Here is a 15,801-nt window from a genome sequence, read left to right as displayed (position 1 = left end):
AGGGTTGTCACCATACTAAAAATGTCAAACTCGATATCGCTACCCAGTAAAATACTCGATACCCTTTTCGATACCGCTGGGATAAAAAAATGACAAATACTTTAAAAAGGCATAACATATTTTTTATTAACATGAACAAGGCTGCACGGTGTTCGACTGGTTAGCACGTCCGCCTCATAATTCAGAGGTCGTGGGTTCAATCCCGGCCTGGCCTCCCTGTGTGGAGTTTGCATGTTCTCCCCAGGTTTTCTCCTGGTACTCCGGTTTCCTCCCACATTCCAAAAACATGCATGGTAGGTTAGTTGGGCACCGTAAATTGCCCCTATGTGTGATTGTGAGTGTGAACGTTTGTTTGTCTCTGTGTGCCCTGCGATTGGCTGGCAACCAGTCCAGGGTGTATCCCGCCTACTGCCCGATGACATCCAGGATAGGCTCCAGCACGCCTGCGACCCTTGTGAGGATAAACGGTATAGATAATGGATGGATGGATGGATGGATGAACAAGACTGGCTGATTTGGCCCTCCTGCCGCCACCGCACTGGCCATACTTAGCAGCAGCAAAACACGGAACTGCAAGCAGGGTCGCAGCGTGGACTGACTGCCGGAGGCTGTCTGCCGGGTAGGCTGCACTGCCTGCAGAGTGCGCGCGGTGGACGTTGTGGGCACGCGCAGCGTAGTATCGATACCATGACATATTAAAATTGTATTCGAATACGGCATGTAAGTAGTGAGACTTTTCAACAACAGTAGTCTTCATCGATGCTACTAGTTACCGATTTGTGCAACATTCAAGACCCTCCAAATTACTATGATTCATCAGTTAACTGCTATACGTCTGATTTTGAAGGTTTTTATTTTACCCAAAATGTTCAAAAATGTCCATTAAAATATTTGATGGATTGAAAGTACTTTGGTGTTGCATTGTTCATGAATAATTTGGTAATTTTGAAGTTGTCATGACAGAGCTTGACACGCTGGTATACCATTCCTAAAAATCACTTTAGCCATAGAGTTGCATCATCCAAGCATTAACAAGAGCTTCTGTCTTTTGTAATGACAATTTATAAAGTCATACGTAAGGAAATCTAACATTATCTTCTCTGAGGATGATGTGCCGTGATCTCCATTTCCTTGAACTTGGCAAGAGGCCATACAGTGTGAGAGATCTGCTATGCCATGGCTGTACACGCAAATACTCACTCATACACTAAAAACTGATGGAGGATCATGTTGATATATTAATTAATCCACCTGCACCCTTTCGCTAGATTAAAAGATATTCCTGACTGTAAAGCGTATCTGAGTCTGTTTGCACATGTGAGCAGAACACGTAGATAATTTACATTCATGAATTATCTATGTGCATGAGTCCCACCACAGAAGTCAAGGGGAAAATTCGGTGTACATAATTTAATAGACTATTAATATACATCCTACTTTCTATATATTCTCCCTTATTCATGTCAACGCTACACCAGACCTCTGCATTGTTATCGGAGCTGCATTCCTGTGTGTATTTCGTAATTGCTGCATTAATGTTGTTTCAGGGCGGCACGGTGGACGACTGGTTAGCACGTCCGCCTCACAGTTCGGAGGTCGTGGGTTCGATCCCGGCTCCGGCCTCCCTGTGTGTAGTTTGCATGTTCTCCCCGTGCCTGCGTGGGTTTTCTCCGGGTACTCCGGTTTCCTCCCACATTCCAAAAACATGCATGGTAAGTTGATTGGATACTCTAAATTGCCCCTAGGTGTGATTGTGAGTGCGGATGTTTGTTTGTCTCTGTGTGCCCTGCGATTGGCTGGCAACCGATTCAGGGTGTCCCCCGCCTACTGCCCGAAGACAGCTGGGATAGGCTGCAGCACCGCCGCGACCCTCGTGAGGATAAAGCGGTATAGATAATGGATGGATGGATGTTGTTTCAGGCTGAGGTTAAATTGGACTGATAATCAAAATGTAATCCTGTATTAAAGAGCGAGTACCTTGAGAGTGAACTACGAGCTGTGCAGTTTGACTTCCTCGGGTAATACTTGATTCACACGGTGGGGGAAATTTACGATACATTTATTTGATCAGCTTGGTTCTTTTCTTTTCTATTTTTTTTTCATTCCACAAGGCCGAAACTAGCGACTTATTAAAAAAAATCTTGGTCACTTGTGAAGACAAATGGAATGAAAGCTCTTTCTGCATTCACAGCACAGTGTCAAGTAAGTGAATTGAACTGAGACGTAAAAGGTTTTGCTTATTGGAGGTCAGGGTATCATGCCAAAAGTCTGATTGCTGTTTTATATTGAAATATTATTCGTTGGCGCTTTCTCCTCTCCGCTCCCAACCCATGAAATCTGTCTGCCGACAAGAAGGGGAGACTTTTAATGTATTTCTCTCCAATAAGTAGAGGAATGATGATTTCCAGAATGAACAGATGCTGTTAGAATTTTATAACTGAAAGTAGGTCAAGTGTGCCATTTTTCCCAGGTGAGGCATGGCAAACAGATGAACAATAAATGGCAATGCAGTTGACTGTCTGCAGGCTTTGCATGCACAAGAGGGATGGTCATGGGGAGGCTAAAGGCCCTGATAGACCAAACCGACGTCGGAGGTCGTGAAGCGTCGTGGCGTCTGAATGCGCCGTCTGTTTGGTGTAGTGGCCACCGTCGTAGTGTCCTAACCCGTCTGTAAGCGTCTTGGGGGCGTTTACGTATGTTGAATCGGCATCGCCAGTCGTGACATTTGGTCGCTCTGATTGGCTGTTAGCTAGCACATCAGCTCTCGGAGCACCAACGGGAAGTGACAAATGCGGAAAGAAGCACGCCTCCGCTGCCTTAATCACACAAGTACAAGAGCGAGAGTTGACAATGTAAGTATTTCACAATACCGTGTCAAGAACGTGATGGTTTACTTCGCGTGGGAGTTCATTGTGAGCGAAGAATATAGCTGCATTGTTTACATTTTTATAATCCGCCACCGGCCAACATCTTTCCGATTTTTCTAACCATGAGAAATGGTGACTAGCGCCACCGATGGTATGGAAGGGTATTACATCTCACGCATGCGCAGAAGTTACTTTAATGGTCAGCATCACTGTCTGTCATAGCGGTGTGTTTTGCTAGCGTGACGTGCCGACAGCCGGCAGGACGTCACAGGGGGTAAGCGTCTGTCACTGTTGGCCAGCGTCTTTTTGGTCTATCAGAGCCTTTACATGCTCCTGTCAGAATTCAGTAATGCTCTCTGAGATGGTTTACGCGCCAAGGTTCAGTGAATGCAACATATGAGATTACATGCTATAGCATATAGCGTGAGTAGTACAATGCTACAGTATGTTCATGCTGCAAAAAATGGCCACTTTCTATTTTTTTGCCTGTATGTTACACACAGCTTATTTTTTCAGGCAATCTGAACTGCACATATCAGACTTGGGACACTTTGCTATGCAGTCCGAGTAGAAGCAGCTTTATTTATATAGCGCATTTCATATACAATGTAACTCAGTGTGTTTGTCCAAGATGGAATACATATCTAATGTTTTGCAGTGTCACCATAGTCATTTCATCTGAGCTCACAACACACAAACAGAAGTGTGCATTCAGGCCTGCAGTGTCAAGTTGCACCACGAAAAGAATGGATGCCAAATTCCTTTTTTTTTTACAAGGTAAATAAATATTGAAATATTTGCTGTCTACATATGCAAAATAAAAACCAGTGTGCTGGCTTGTGCAGAGGCGATGGCAGTGATGGAAAAAGTCCAATCTCGAGTCTCATTACAGCTTGAAACGCACTGAAGTGGATGGGTTGTAAGGACAAATAGGAATCAGTTAAAGTAGCACTCTTTGTCTGAGTGTGGGTGTCCAACAGTCAGCTTTTATTAGACCACCGAATGACAATGTTACAAGGGCAAGTTCTGTGGTAAACAAATTGATAGTTTACAAGCCAAGAGTTTGTGGAGGAGCACCTTGTTGTCACCGTGGAGCTGCTCACCCACAACAAGCCTGGCCGTGAAATTGTTACGAATTAGCTGTGAGTAGCGTCATCATCACCATCTCTGATATCTGATTTCTGGCGAGGAAGAAGCACTTTCAGATATAATAATAGGTCAGCTAAGCAGTAAGAGTAAAGATATGCAATGCAATGATTGCAGACTTTTTTTGTGTTCTGAAATTTAATACAAGCAATTATATTTTGTGATGTAGTTGGATGAATGTGTTAATAACACACGAGGAATTGATTGCTGCTACTTAGTGTCACTAGTACTATTAAAAATAAAAACGCTAAAAAACAGAATACAAAACAGAATATAGACTGAAGATGAATACACAAATGGACAGTACAGAAAGTCAAGAAATGAAAATGGATTTGTGCTGTAATTCTGATCAACAACAGATAAGTGCAGCTATGAAGATTGCGAGAGATGACCAATGCAGTAATAATCACACAAAAGAGATGTGCAAAATGGTGGCAAAAGTGCTAATCCTATAGGACAATTGCAGTCGTAACTCTCTTGATTTTGAACTCCCACTTCAGGTCCTGAGAGATTGTAGTTCCCAGGAGCTCAACAACTGCCAAAGGGCAGTTGGGAAAGCGTACGGGGCGCTGTTATGAAGGATTTCTCTTCAAGCCCACAATCATCTTCAGTATTTACAGTCGTGTGCTGGCTGCACCACAGCACCAGCTGCTGCACTTTCTGTCCATATGCAAACTCGTGCCATCGTGATGAGCGGCGGACGCAACGTAAACAAAAGCCGGGCAGCCGAGCCAAGCTATGGCTAAGCTAATCGCTAACAGTGAGAATAAATGCTTCAGAAAATAGATCGGGTGGATAGTAAACGCTATGGCTACGCTCACACCGCAGGGCGTGATGCTCATTTCTGATTTCTTGCTAATTTGATCTTTTTATGTTGTCGTTCACATTATAAAAAGATGTATATATATATATTTCTGTAAATATGAATGAAAGGATTCCGTGATGTGAATCAAAGGACGACCTTGAGTGACATGCACAAAAAAAACATCACTTGGTACTGTGTTTAAGGAGGTAAATATGGTTCCGCGTGTAGGGACTCATTTTATCATCTCATATCACCAGAGTAGCGAGGCATGAGGAGGTAGAAATATTTTGAGGGATTTGAGATGACAGCCCTCTATCTCCTCATTTTATAGAGACGTCTACTAAAGATGATCTCATGTCTTTGCTGTGCGTAATAAATATACTGTCTGTGTGGCCGGGTTACACTATGACCACAAATGTAACATTTTATGCTTCATGTTTTAAGTTGGATTAAATCAAAGTCAAATGTAACAACAACAACCAAAACAACTTTGCAGATTCTCGGACGATGTCAGTAGTTCCCCGAGCACTACCTCGTGCCCGCGCGGAACGCATGTTGCGCCTTTGATGAAGTGGCATATACGTCGGATGTGTGCAGATGAGTGTTCATGCTGCAGACGCATCGCATACATATCTGATTTATATCCACAAAAGGCCCAGGTCCCATTTGAAAAAATCGGAATTGTACTCTTCACACTGCATTAAAAAAAATGTCGGCAAAAAAATTGGGATTGAGCTGCAGTGTGCACACGGTAGGTTGAAGTGCAGCTATGGTGATCATTTTAATCAGTTGCTTATATTTTGTTTCTTGAAATGTCTTCAAATGAAAATGGCCAGTAGAAACAAAATGTTTAGGGCCTTGCCTTTATTTAAAATATGTGTGTATGTCCGTGCAATGTGCATTGATGAAATGTCACTGCTAAGTAGGGATGCCATGATTAGTCGACTAATCATGACTACGTCGATGATCAAAATCGTCGACAATTAATTCTAATCGTCGACGCGTCGTTTATTTATATATTTATTTATTTGGCACGTTATTTTTCTTTCGAGACTGCCGCGTCTCGCTCTTCTCCCGCTGGCTGTTTTCCTATCTGCAACGCACATGCGCAGTGGTGATAATCCGGGTGTAAACAGAAGCATTGTGGGTAAAGTAGTGCAAGCCTTACACACTGTAAGGGCTAATTCGTGTTGGCAACAGAGTGCGAAAGTTACGGCGCATTTCACCGAATATACTCAATACAATACAAACCTGCCTTTCATGGCAGCACGATGGGGATGCCCAATCATTTAAAAAAAGGAAGCAAGTTATGGCTTATGCCTGATTTCATATCTGACATAGGCACAGTTGTGTCTAGAAGCTAGCTGCAGTTAGCATACACACGTTACGGTGTGTTTGATTTAACGCTCCTATTTGGTACGCTAACACGTCGTAGCATCTTCTATGGATTAAGCAGCCATTATTCAGTAAACTCGCGTTGATTAACAACCAAAACTCTGTGTGTTTATGCCCGTGGTAGACATCGAAGCAGGAAGCGCATGTTTGCTCCCTCTCTCTCTCTCGCTCGCGAACGGAGTAAAGCGTTCATGAAATGAGAAATATCAGCACTCAACACAAAAACGACATATGTGCCACTCATCGGCATCACATAACAATAAAATCCATATTTAAGTTTGTTGTAATATATTATGCTCTAGTGCAAAAAAAAGGTCTACCTTTTTTTTGTTGCAGGTGCATACCACAATTTGATTGTGTGAATCAATTTACTACTTTTAAATTATGCATACTAGTGAAAAGAATAACAAAACCTTTTTGATAAAGTTTAAATTAACACAAAATTAAAAACCAATAGCGGCACGGTGGTCGACTGGTTAGCACGTCCGCCTCACAGTTCAGAGGTCGTGGGTTCGATCCCGGCTCCGGCCTCCCTGTGTGGAGTTTGCATGTTCTCCCCGTGCCTGCGTGGGTTTTCTCCGGGCACTCCGGTTTCCTCCCACATTCCAAAAACATGCATGGTAAGTTGATTGGATACTCTAAAAAATTGGCCCTAGGTGTGATTGTGAGTGCGGATGTTTGTCTCTGTGTGCCCTGCGATTGGCTGGCAACCAGTTCAGGGTGTCCCCCGCCTACTGCCCAAAGACAGCTGGGATAGGCTCCAGCACGCCCCGCGACCCTTGTGAGGAGAAGCGGTACAGATAATGGATGGATGGATGGATAAAAACCAATACAAGTGTTTATTTTAGTTTTTCTTTAGCACAGAGCATTTGCCCTATTTACACCTATCGGTTATCAGTAACAGTTGGAAAATAAAGTTCATTGTGCATCCCTAATTGTAAGCCCCTGAACATGCTCCAGATGTAGTCAGGTATTTTATTATTTTGTTATATGTTTCATTGCCGTAATGCCTCAAAGGTTTTTTTCATTTTAGCAGGCAAAGTGAGTTTTATTGACTGCCACCGTAGGGCTATATTTCAAGTATGAAAAGTGATAATAATAATAATCACATTTGTGAGGAGACAACAGCGTGTGACACTTTGATGTGTCATAGCAAGTAAGTCTGTAGTTTGATAACGCTCTTTTTCTTTTTTTAGAATTCACATCAGAAAGCCTTTTTGTTAGTTGGGGTTGTTGTTCAGGTAGCAGATAAATATGAAGATGGCTTTCAAAGCTTGCAAGTGCTAGCCTTGATTTGTCCAGCCCTTTGACATCCCTTAAGTGCTTATTGGTACAAATGATGAATCCAGCGGTGCTTTTTACATAAAGCAGCAAGGCAACAACACTTGACACTTTTCCACGGTCACGAGGTATTATATTCAGGTTCCTGTTATTATTATTATTATTATTATTATTATTATTATTATTATTATTATTATTATTATTATTATTAAATAAGCTTGTTGTAGTTGAGTAGAGTAGTTCAGTTATTCCGCCACTAGTCTTACATTAGTAACACCAGTGGAACCACGGTACCGGTGGTAAGGAACAAGGGCAGAATTGTGATTTCTCTATAGATACTGTTGAACTATCAGATGGATAGATAGATAGAGTGATAGATAGATAGATGGATGGATGGATGGATGGATGGATGGATGGATAGATGGATAGATGATAGATACTTTATTAGTCCCCAATGGGGAAATTCGAGGTGTCCGGTAGCAAGAAGTACATTCATACACAAGGTACACAGTCAGCCAAAAAAGAAACAAAACCAAGGGTATAAAAACATACAAATAAATAAATACATTAAAAGTTAAAAAGCTCCTGGCAATGATAATAAGAACGCATATTAGCGAAGTCCATTTAACAGTCTGCGGGGTCTCTTGACCTGCATTCAAAATGTAATCCTGCAAAACAATCCACATTTTCATTAAATGTACCTGTAATCTGATTGTGCTTTTTTTTTTCTGCGATAGTAACTGTATACAGTTACATTTTGTTTGTATCCTGAATATCTAACGCTGGTGCATGTATTCCGTTACTCCCCTGGCCTACTTGTAGAGCCGATGACTGTTCTGTTCTTTGTAATCTCAATGCCAGTTACAGACCTATGTACTTTATCCTCAATTACGTATTCCACACTCCTTTTAGTCCAGGAATTTTTAAATAGTATTAGACACATCGAGTAAATGAAATCCCCTAATAAAAGATGAAACATTGCCAATGAGCTGCTACACAATAAAAAGTTATATACTATGACTGGGAGTCAACTTGGCTGCTTGTCTTTTGCTGCGTGTGAGTTGGACTTAATAAAAAGGAAAAAGAGAGAAATTGATGAGAACTCCATGGGAGATGGTTTTGTATTCATCATCATGGTCTGATGAACTGGGAATAGTGTCTCATCTTCCTTGCTATGGAAACTCACCCAAGAATCATCAATGGTCATATTTGAATAATTGAATCCCTCTGTAACATTTCTGTACTTTTATTACATCCTGTCGGTCAAAAAGGTGATGAAAACATCTCAGTTACCTCTTCTGTGTCAGTCTGTGAGAGATGGCCAGTATGTACGGTATATGGCCGGTATATCTTTGTAAATGCGGAAGTCTGGTTGTACATTTGATATGGAGACATGTCTTAAATGAACATGCGTTGCAGTTTGCAGAATATGAGTAACATCCATGTTATGAGCATATGAGCTCAAAATGTTCACCGTCATCTAGTCCCGGCATTCCCTTTCATCCTTCACCCATCACTCGGTAGCCAATCTTCATTAAAGGACACACTCTGTGGTGTATTAAGCCTTTGTTGTGAGTCACACGAACCCCCAGACCCTTAATTTGCTATCTGCTGAGATCTCACAGCTGTGACGGATCGTGAGCAAAACCGGAATCAACCATACCAGCTCCTTTAATTTTTGCTTTGCCCTACTTCCAGTTGGAGAACTCATTAAATAAGATGTTGTACTAAAGCTAGAAAAAAAAAAAATCAGGGGGAAACAGTAATCTTGTATTTTAGTTATGTAAATCTTAGAGCCTTTGGGAGTTGGCGCAAATTGTAATGGTGTGTGTGTTTGTGTTTCCCGTAGACATATCTGAACCCATAACTGATGTGCATCATAAACATGCTGCTCCCTCCACAATCTTTTGTGTTCCTCACAAAATGATGCTCCTAATAAGCACACATAGAGGTTAAAAACTGAGCCGCTGTGGACTCGAGCAACCGATTTGTTCTCTGAGAAGCTGAAGTGTTCACACAGTAGCTCCTAATTCCAACTGCTTTCAAATATTAAAACCTGTATGTTTCTTGCTGAAATTGCTCGTTTGTCTTATAGTAGTTCACATTTTTGTTCGGGAAACTCATTCTTCTTTTAAGTCAAAACGCAGTCAGGATAGTGGGGAGAGTCCAAAGGATGTTCGAATGTTCAAGTGAGAAAAACACATGTCACAGCAGGAAAAGTCAAACAAATAAACGTCACTACTGAACTCCTATTTTAATTCTGGCTAAGGGATATGAGATAACACGCTGCACAAGTGAATTTTCTTTTACAAGATTTTAGCATAAGTCTGTATCACATAAAGTCACACTATGTAGTAATTTCCCTTTATCATGCATCCTTCGAAATCATTGTGATGGACGGTACAGTGGGTTGTAGTGAAGAGAATATTGTCTCTGCCATTGCCATGGCAACTCCACATCTCCTACTGTCGTGGTTTTACTATAGCAAAAGAAATAATATGAAAAATATCTTTACTCTTACATTCATATACACACACACACACAAAACACGTGCACAAGAAGAGAGATGTCAGAGTCAGTCAAATTCTTGTCCAAGCAATTTGAGAGTTCTGTGCATCTCTTAAGGGCCCTTCCATAGTGCAGCTAGTCGTAATGTCCATACTTTGGGTTTTAATGGGTCATCTGATGCAACTGGAAGGCGATCAATGCAGGTTGCACCCTACCTGTCGCAAAGTCAGCTTGTATATGCTCCAGCTCACCCGCGACTCTAATGAAGACAAAGCTACAGAAATTGGATGGATGGGTGGGCCAATGGCTGAGTTATTGTACTTGGTAATTGGTGAACCAGCCCGAATGAGTCTCACATTTAGACTGAGCATATTGACTAACGTCTCTTAACCAACAATTAACAATGTTCCCTCCTGAAAATACTCCCTATTTAATATCACAAAATATCCTATTCTTGGCATGTTACATACAGTCCTTTCTTTACTGATTGTTTTTCACAGATGTGACCAAATCACACAAATGAATGCAAATTTGTAAAACAAACACCTCTGTGAATACTGGAAAATAATTTCTGACAAAAAACAAATTTTTCTCGATAGCCTCCTCTCTCTGGTATGCTGTCAGTGAGTTTCAGCTATTCTCTATGTATTGCCGATCAAAAGTGCTTGTCAATTATGTTTCATTACATTGCACCTAAAACAAAATTGTTTTCATCGATTTAACAAAGACCATTCTCTAAATGTTGAGCACAGTCTTCAGCTATCATTTGTTGGTAAATAAGCACATCACACATCACATCACGCATCTTTCAACAAGTTAGTGAGGACGCAAGCGTGTGATGAAGGGATGCCTTTGATCGGCTAGACTAGAGACTTGAAACGCACCTGAGTGCTACTTAGGTCTAAATATATAAAAAAATAAAAATAAAAAATAAAAAAAATACAATTGATAGGCCAAAATAGCTGAAAAGTTACAATTGAAAATAAACACAAGGCTGTGAATAATTGATTGTTGATGATTGGTTGAATTTCCATCAGTTGGTGCAATTGTAGCATTATGAAGTCCTGGAGGGAATGGCAGAGACATTTTTTTTATTATTGTAGCATGTAAATCTCAAGTTGTAACTTTCCAGTCTCAAACAAGTTACTGGGGGAAAAAAATCAAGTCGTCACCAAATTTCAAGTAAGTCGAGTCAAGTCATTACTTGGTTCAAGCAAGTCGTAAGTCAAGTCTTAGGGGCTGCCGCTCCCTATGTGCAGATAACGCACAGTGCGTTGGGCACCATCGTCTGTGGGGAGCTCCAATTTGCGTGAGGGGATGCATTGTGAAATCATCAAATGCATCATGTCATGCGTGAATTTTCGGGCCATGAAAAACGGTAGGGTGGGAGGCACTGTCGGACTTTTCATCTTAAGGCATCCAAAAGGGTAGAAGCCGCATTGAGTCAAACAATCTTGCTCAGTCACAACATACAGTAACAATAACATGTTTTTCCATTGATCATAACACAATAAAAGTACATTGATTTCTCTAAAAATCAAACAAACACACAAATTTACATCTGAAAAAATGAATCAACTTAATAGTATGAAAGAAATATATTTATGCTTACATTATTTAGAAGAATGCATTTTTTTACTGCAAGGATAAATATTGAAATATGTTCTTTGTGGGAGTAAACATGAGTAATTGACACATTCAAAAACTACATATGTTGTTTTCGGTGACATTCTGTTTACCAAATGCATTGATGTGTGTAAATGGGTGAATGAGAGGCATTGATTCTGTGTACTTTGTAGGTTGTCGCTTTTTCAAGTTCCATCAAGTTGACGTGCATTAGTTTACCCCGCGGGGGGCCATGCCACATCAAATATGGCGGAACTGAAAGTGGTGTCTACTGTATACATTTATATGCTTTAATACTGATTTTTTTTATGGTATGGTTTCAAGATTACAGTCTCTCTAGTGTCTAATCTATCACTTTATTTTCTTCTTAATGAAATGCATAACCAACATTGTGTTCAGTTAATATTTGACCAGCTAGTGGTGAGCTAAACTGTCAAGCTAACCATGCTAGCTTAGCTTCATAGTTCATAGCTTACCTGCGTCTGACAGACAAAGGTAAATGTCATAGAATGTTGTGTCTCTTACCTGTGAGTTCCAAACCTTGCATGTTGCTATTGTCTTTTTCCCAATTTCATCAAAAATGTAATCCTTGAAAGCTCGTCTCAGAGTGTTGCCTACTGGTGGCCGGCATGCCGGGTGTACGGTATGCACGACACAAACAAATCCCTCAAAAATCTCTGAAGGTCACAGACGATGTGCCTTGTTAACCTGGCAATGTTAGCGCTGTTTTCAAGCCTCCACCTGTGTATCTTTTTGTTTGTTGCCCGACTGACAGTATAATGTCTCTTGTGTTTCCTCTGCAGCTGGGAGGATGCGGCATACTGGGGGTGGGCGTTTGGCTCTCAGTGACCCAGGGAAACTTTGCCACCCTGTCGGCATCCCTTCCCTCCTTGTCGGCAGCCAACCTGCTCATCGCGCTGGGAACCATCATCATGGTGATCGGCTGCCTTGGCTGCGTGGGGGCCGTCAAAGAAAGCCGTCCTCTTCTGCTTGCTGTGAGTTATTTGTCGTCATCGTGCCTGCTGCACATTTGACACATTGATATTCTTTGCAAAGAGATGGGGATTCAACGGATCATAGCACTCATGATGTGTTTCAAAAGGTTTTACATTTAGTCTCAAACGGCTGCTCTCAGGGTGACAACATACTCAGAAAAATGACCTTGTGCTCAGATAAATGTAAAGATTCTATCTCAAGAGTCCGCTGTATAATCCAACCGGAATAGAAGGATGCATTTTATTACATCATTTCTTTTTTACACTAAACTGCTGTATGGATTTTAAAAACTGATCATTTTGCTCTCCATATATTCACATAAGTGTGAAAAAGGCAATGCTCTTGACCTTCAGAGGCTTTCTATGACAAATGTCAGTTCGATAGAGCGACGTAACTCCAAACAACATAACATAATACATCAAGAAGCTGTTTGATCTTAAAGACAAAGATGCAATTTCCTATGCTAAAACTATTGATAGTAGGTTAAAATTAATGAATATTCTAAGTAACATTTTAACATCATTTAATATAAAGACTCTTATTCAATGATCATCTTTGAGCACTGCCTTTCACAGCTGATTTTGGGTAAGAGGTAGAGTTGAAACGCGACCCTACTATGTTTTTTTTAAAAACGCATCTCTTCAAAGTACTTTAGTTTACCTCACTAATGTTTGCCCAACAGCCAGCAAATTTCTTAACTAATGCAGCAGCGTTACTTCACCATGCACTGGTGTTAGTGGAGACCATCAGAAACATTTTCAAATGCGACAACAATAGGACAGCCGTCCGTTTCAACTCCAAGTGCAGACATACTGGATAGTCACTCTTTTCGTCAGGACATGGAGCTTACTGCCACATATAGCTTCTGTCAGCTGAGCTTGTAAATACATGTGTATACATACATTCACTGGCCACGTTAGGCAGGGCAAGGTAACTTTATTTATATATCACAACCCATAAACAAACTCATTGTGCTTCTCTCAACCAAAAGCACAACATCTAAAAGCATTAACAAACATAACATTAGAAGACATTCACAGATTAGAGAGATGAAAAGCATCGTTTTTTTTGTCAGAAACTTTGTCCTATACGCTCATTCAGAGCATCCCAAACATGCTAAATGGGAGACGTGGCCGGTGAGTATGTGGGCCATGCAAGGACTGCAATGTTTTCAGTTTCCAGGAATTGTGTACAGATCTTTGCGACATGGGGGGCCGTGCATTATCATGCTTTAACGTGAGGTGATGGCGAATAAATGGCACACCATTGCATCTTAGCATCTCCATATGCAGCATTTTCAACCCTGAAGAATATCTGAGACCAGCCACCTGAACAGCTGCTCCAACAGTTTGCATAACCAAAGAATTTCTACACAAACTGTCAGAAACTGTCTCAGGAAAGCTCATTAACATGCTCTTCGTCGTGAATCGGGGTCTTGATTTGAATGATGTTTGCTGTAACTGACTCGCGTGAGTAATGACTTACATTTCATAGCGTCTAGGGCTGAATGATTATGGAAAATAATCTAATTGTGATTTTTTTTCTTAAACATTGCAATTGCGATATGAACTTTTTTTTTTTTCCAAAGTCCTTTTCTAATGTATTTTCAACATTTAATCTACTACAACAAAAAATATCAGCTCTGTGATGCATTATAGAATCATGAGGTAAAGGCTGAAAGGTTCTGGGGTAACCGTTGCCTGGTTCTTTTACCTTTTAATGCTCGCTATGATTATAGCCAGAAGACTTACATCTTATAGTATGTCACCTTTCAAGTTTAGGGTCAATCGTAAATAGTTCGACCATCAAATTGGCATTTGAGAGTCCATTTTATGGGCGGCACGGTGCTTGACTGGTTAGCACGTCCGCCTCACAGTTCAGAAGTCGTGGGTTCGATCCCGGCCCCGGCCTTCCTGTGTGTTTACATGTTCTCCCCGTGCCTGCGTGGGTTTTCCCACATTCCGAAAAAAAAATGGTTGAGGTAGGTTGATTGGACGCTCTAAATTGCCTCTAGGTGTGATTGTGAGTGCGGTTTTTTGTTTGTCTCTGTGTGCCCTGCGATTGGCTAGCAACCAGTTCGGGGTGTCCCCCGCCTACTGCTCGAAGACAGCTGGGATAGGCTCCAGCACGCCCCGCGACCATTGTGAGGATAAGTGGTATCAATAATGGATGGATGGATGGGATGGATGGTCCATTTCACGTCATACGAAGTTTTAATTCCATCACTAACACTACTAGAAAAGATAATACAATACAATACAATTTTTTTTATATAGCGCATTTCACAACAGCTACAGCTGTAAGAAAGCACTTCACATACAACAATAAAATAGCCATAATACCACAATCGAAAGCAATAAATTAACAAAAAAAAACACTATACTGTATACAATAGATACCGGAAAAACAGCCCAAAACTGTCAGTCTCAGGTCACATCAAAAGCCAAATTATAGAAATGTGTCTTCAAACCGTTTTAAAAATGGACAGAGAGAGGGCTTGCCTAACATCCAATGGAAGGTCATTCCACAGGTAAGGACCAGCGACAGAAGGCTCGATCCCCTCTGAGGCACACAGTACTCAGTAAGATCTTTTGACCGCAAAAGAGCAGACCCACACAAGACAGAAATAGAAAGTTGAGATGCTTTTCAATAACTTAAGTATACAATCAGCAGCCTGAATGTACAATTTCATTTCAAGTCATTGGCTCGCTTCCATTTCAGTAAAACTGCAACAGCAAATTGATTTAATTCCGCTAATGCAGTGCAACGGTAAACAGCTTTAATGTGCAACGAAACAACTGATGACTTAATTCAGCAGACTTTAAGGGTTCATATTTGTGTTCAAAACGCAGTGAGCCTGTTACTCTCCAGGTAACAAACTGATGAAAAAAACAGTTGAATTGGCAACCCAGTGAAAAGGTCAGTGATAAATGTGTTCTCATGAGAAATAAGTACACTAAGTAATGAGACAAAAAAGTCAAGGCTCGAGCTACAAAAAACCCGACAGCAACTTCAATGACAAATTGCTCGTCTCAAAGCATTTACCAAACATGGCATGTCTTGCCACAACAACAACTACATTAAAATGCCATGGTTTTATTTGTCTCATTAATAAAATTGCTTTGTTAGTAGAGCTACCAGATGTAATCTTTTGCCCCAGAAAGCCACTAGGATTTA

General features: G+C 40.9%; 1 protein-coding gene across 2 annotated transcripts in view; it reads left to right on the top strand.

The window, feature by feature from the left end:
- The window catches only part of tspan4a (tetraspanin 4a), a 134,148-nt gene that overhangs the window by 67,545 nt on the left and 50,802 nt on the right, over positions 1 to 15,801 (top strand). For both annotated transcript variants that reach the window (XM_086026418.1, XM_086026417.1), the window contains one exon: positions 12,432 to 12,623. In XM_086026418.1, coding sequence (XP_085882544.1) covers positions 12,432 to 12,623 — 192 coding nt within the window. The remainder of the gene's footprint in view (positions 1 to 12,431; positions 12,624 to 15,801) is intronic.

This window comes from Filicampus tigris, chromosome 3 (assembly GCF_054856515.1).
Source record: "Filicampus tigris isolate MCC_2025a chromosome 3, RoL_Ftig_1.0, whole genome shotgun sequence".
Taxonomy (NCBI): Eukaryota; Metazoa; Chordata; class Actinopteri; order Syngnathiformes; family Syngnathidae; genus Filicampus; species Filicampus tigris.
This window is presented reverse-complemented; position numbering and strand designations above follow the sequence as displayed.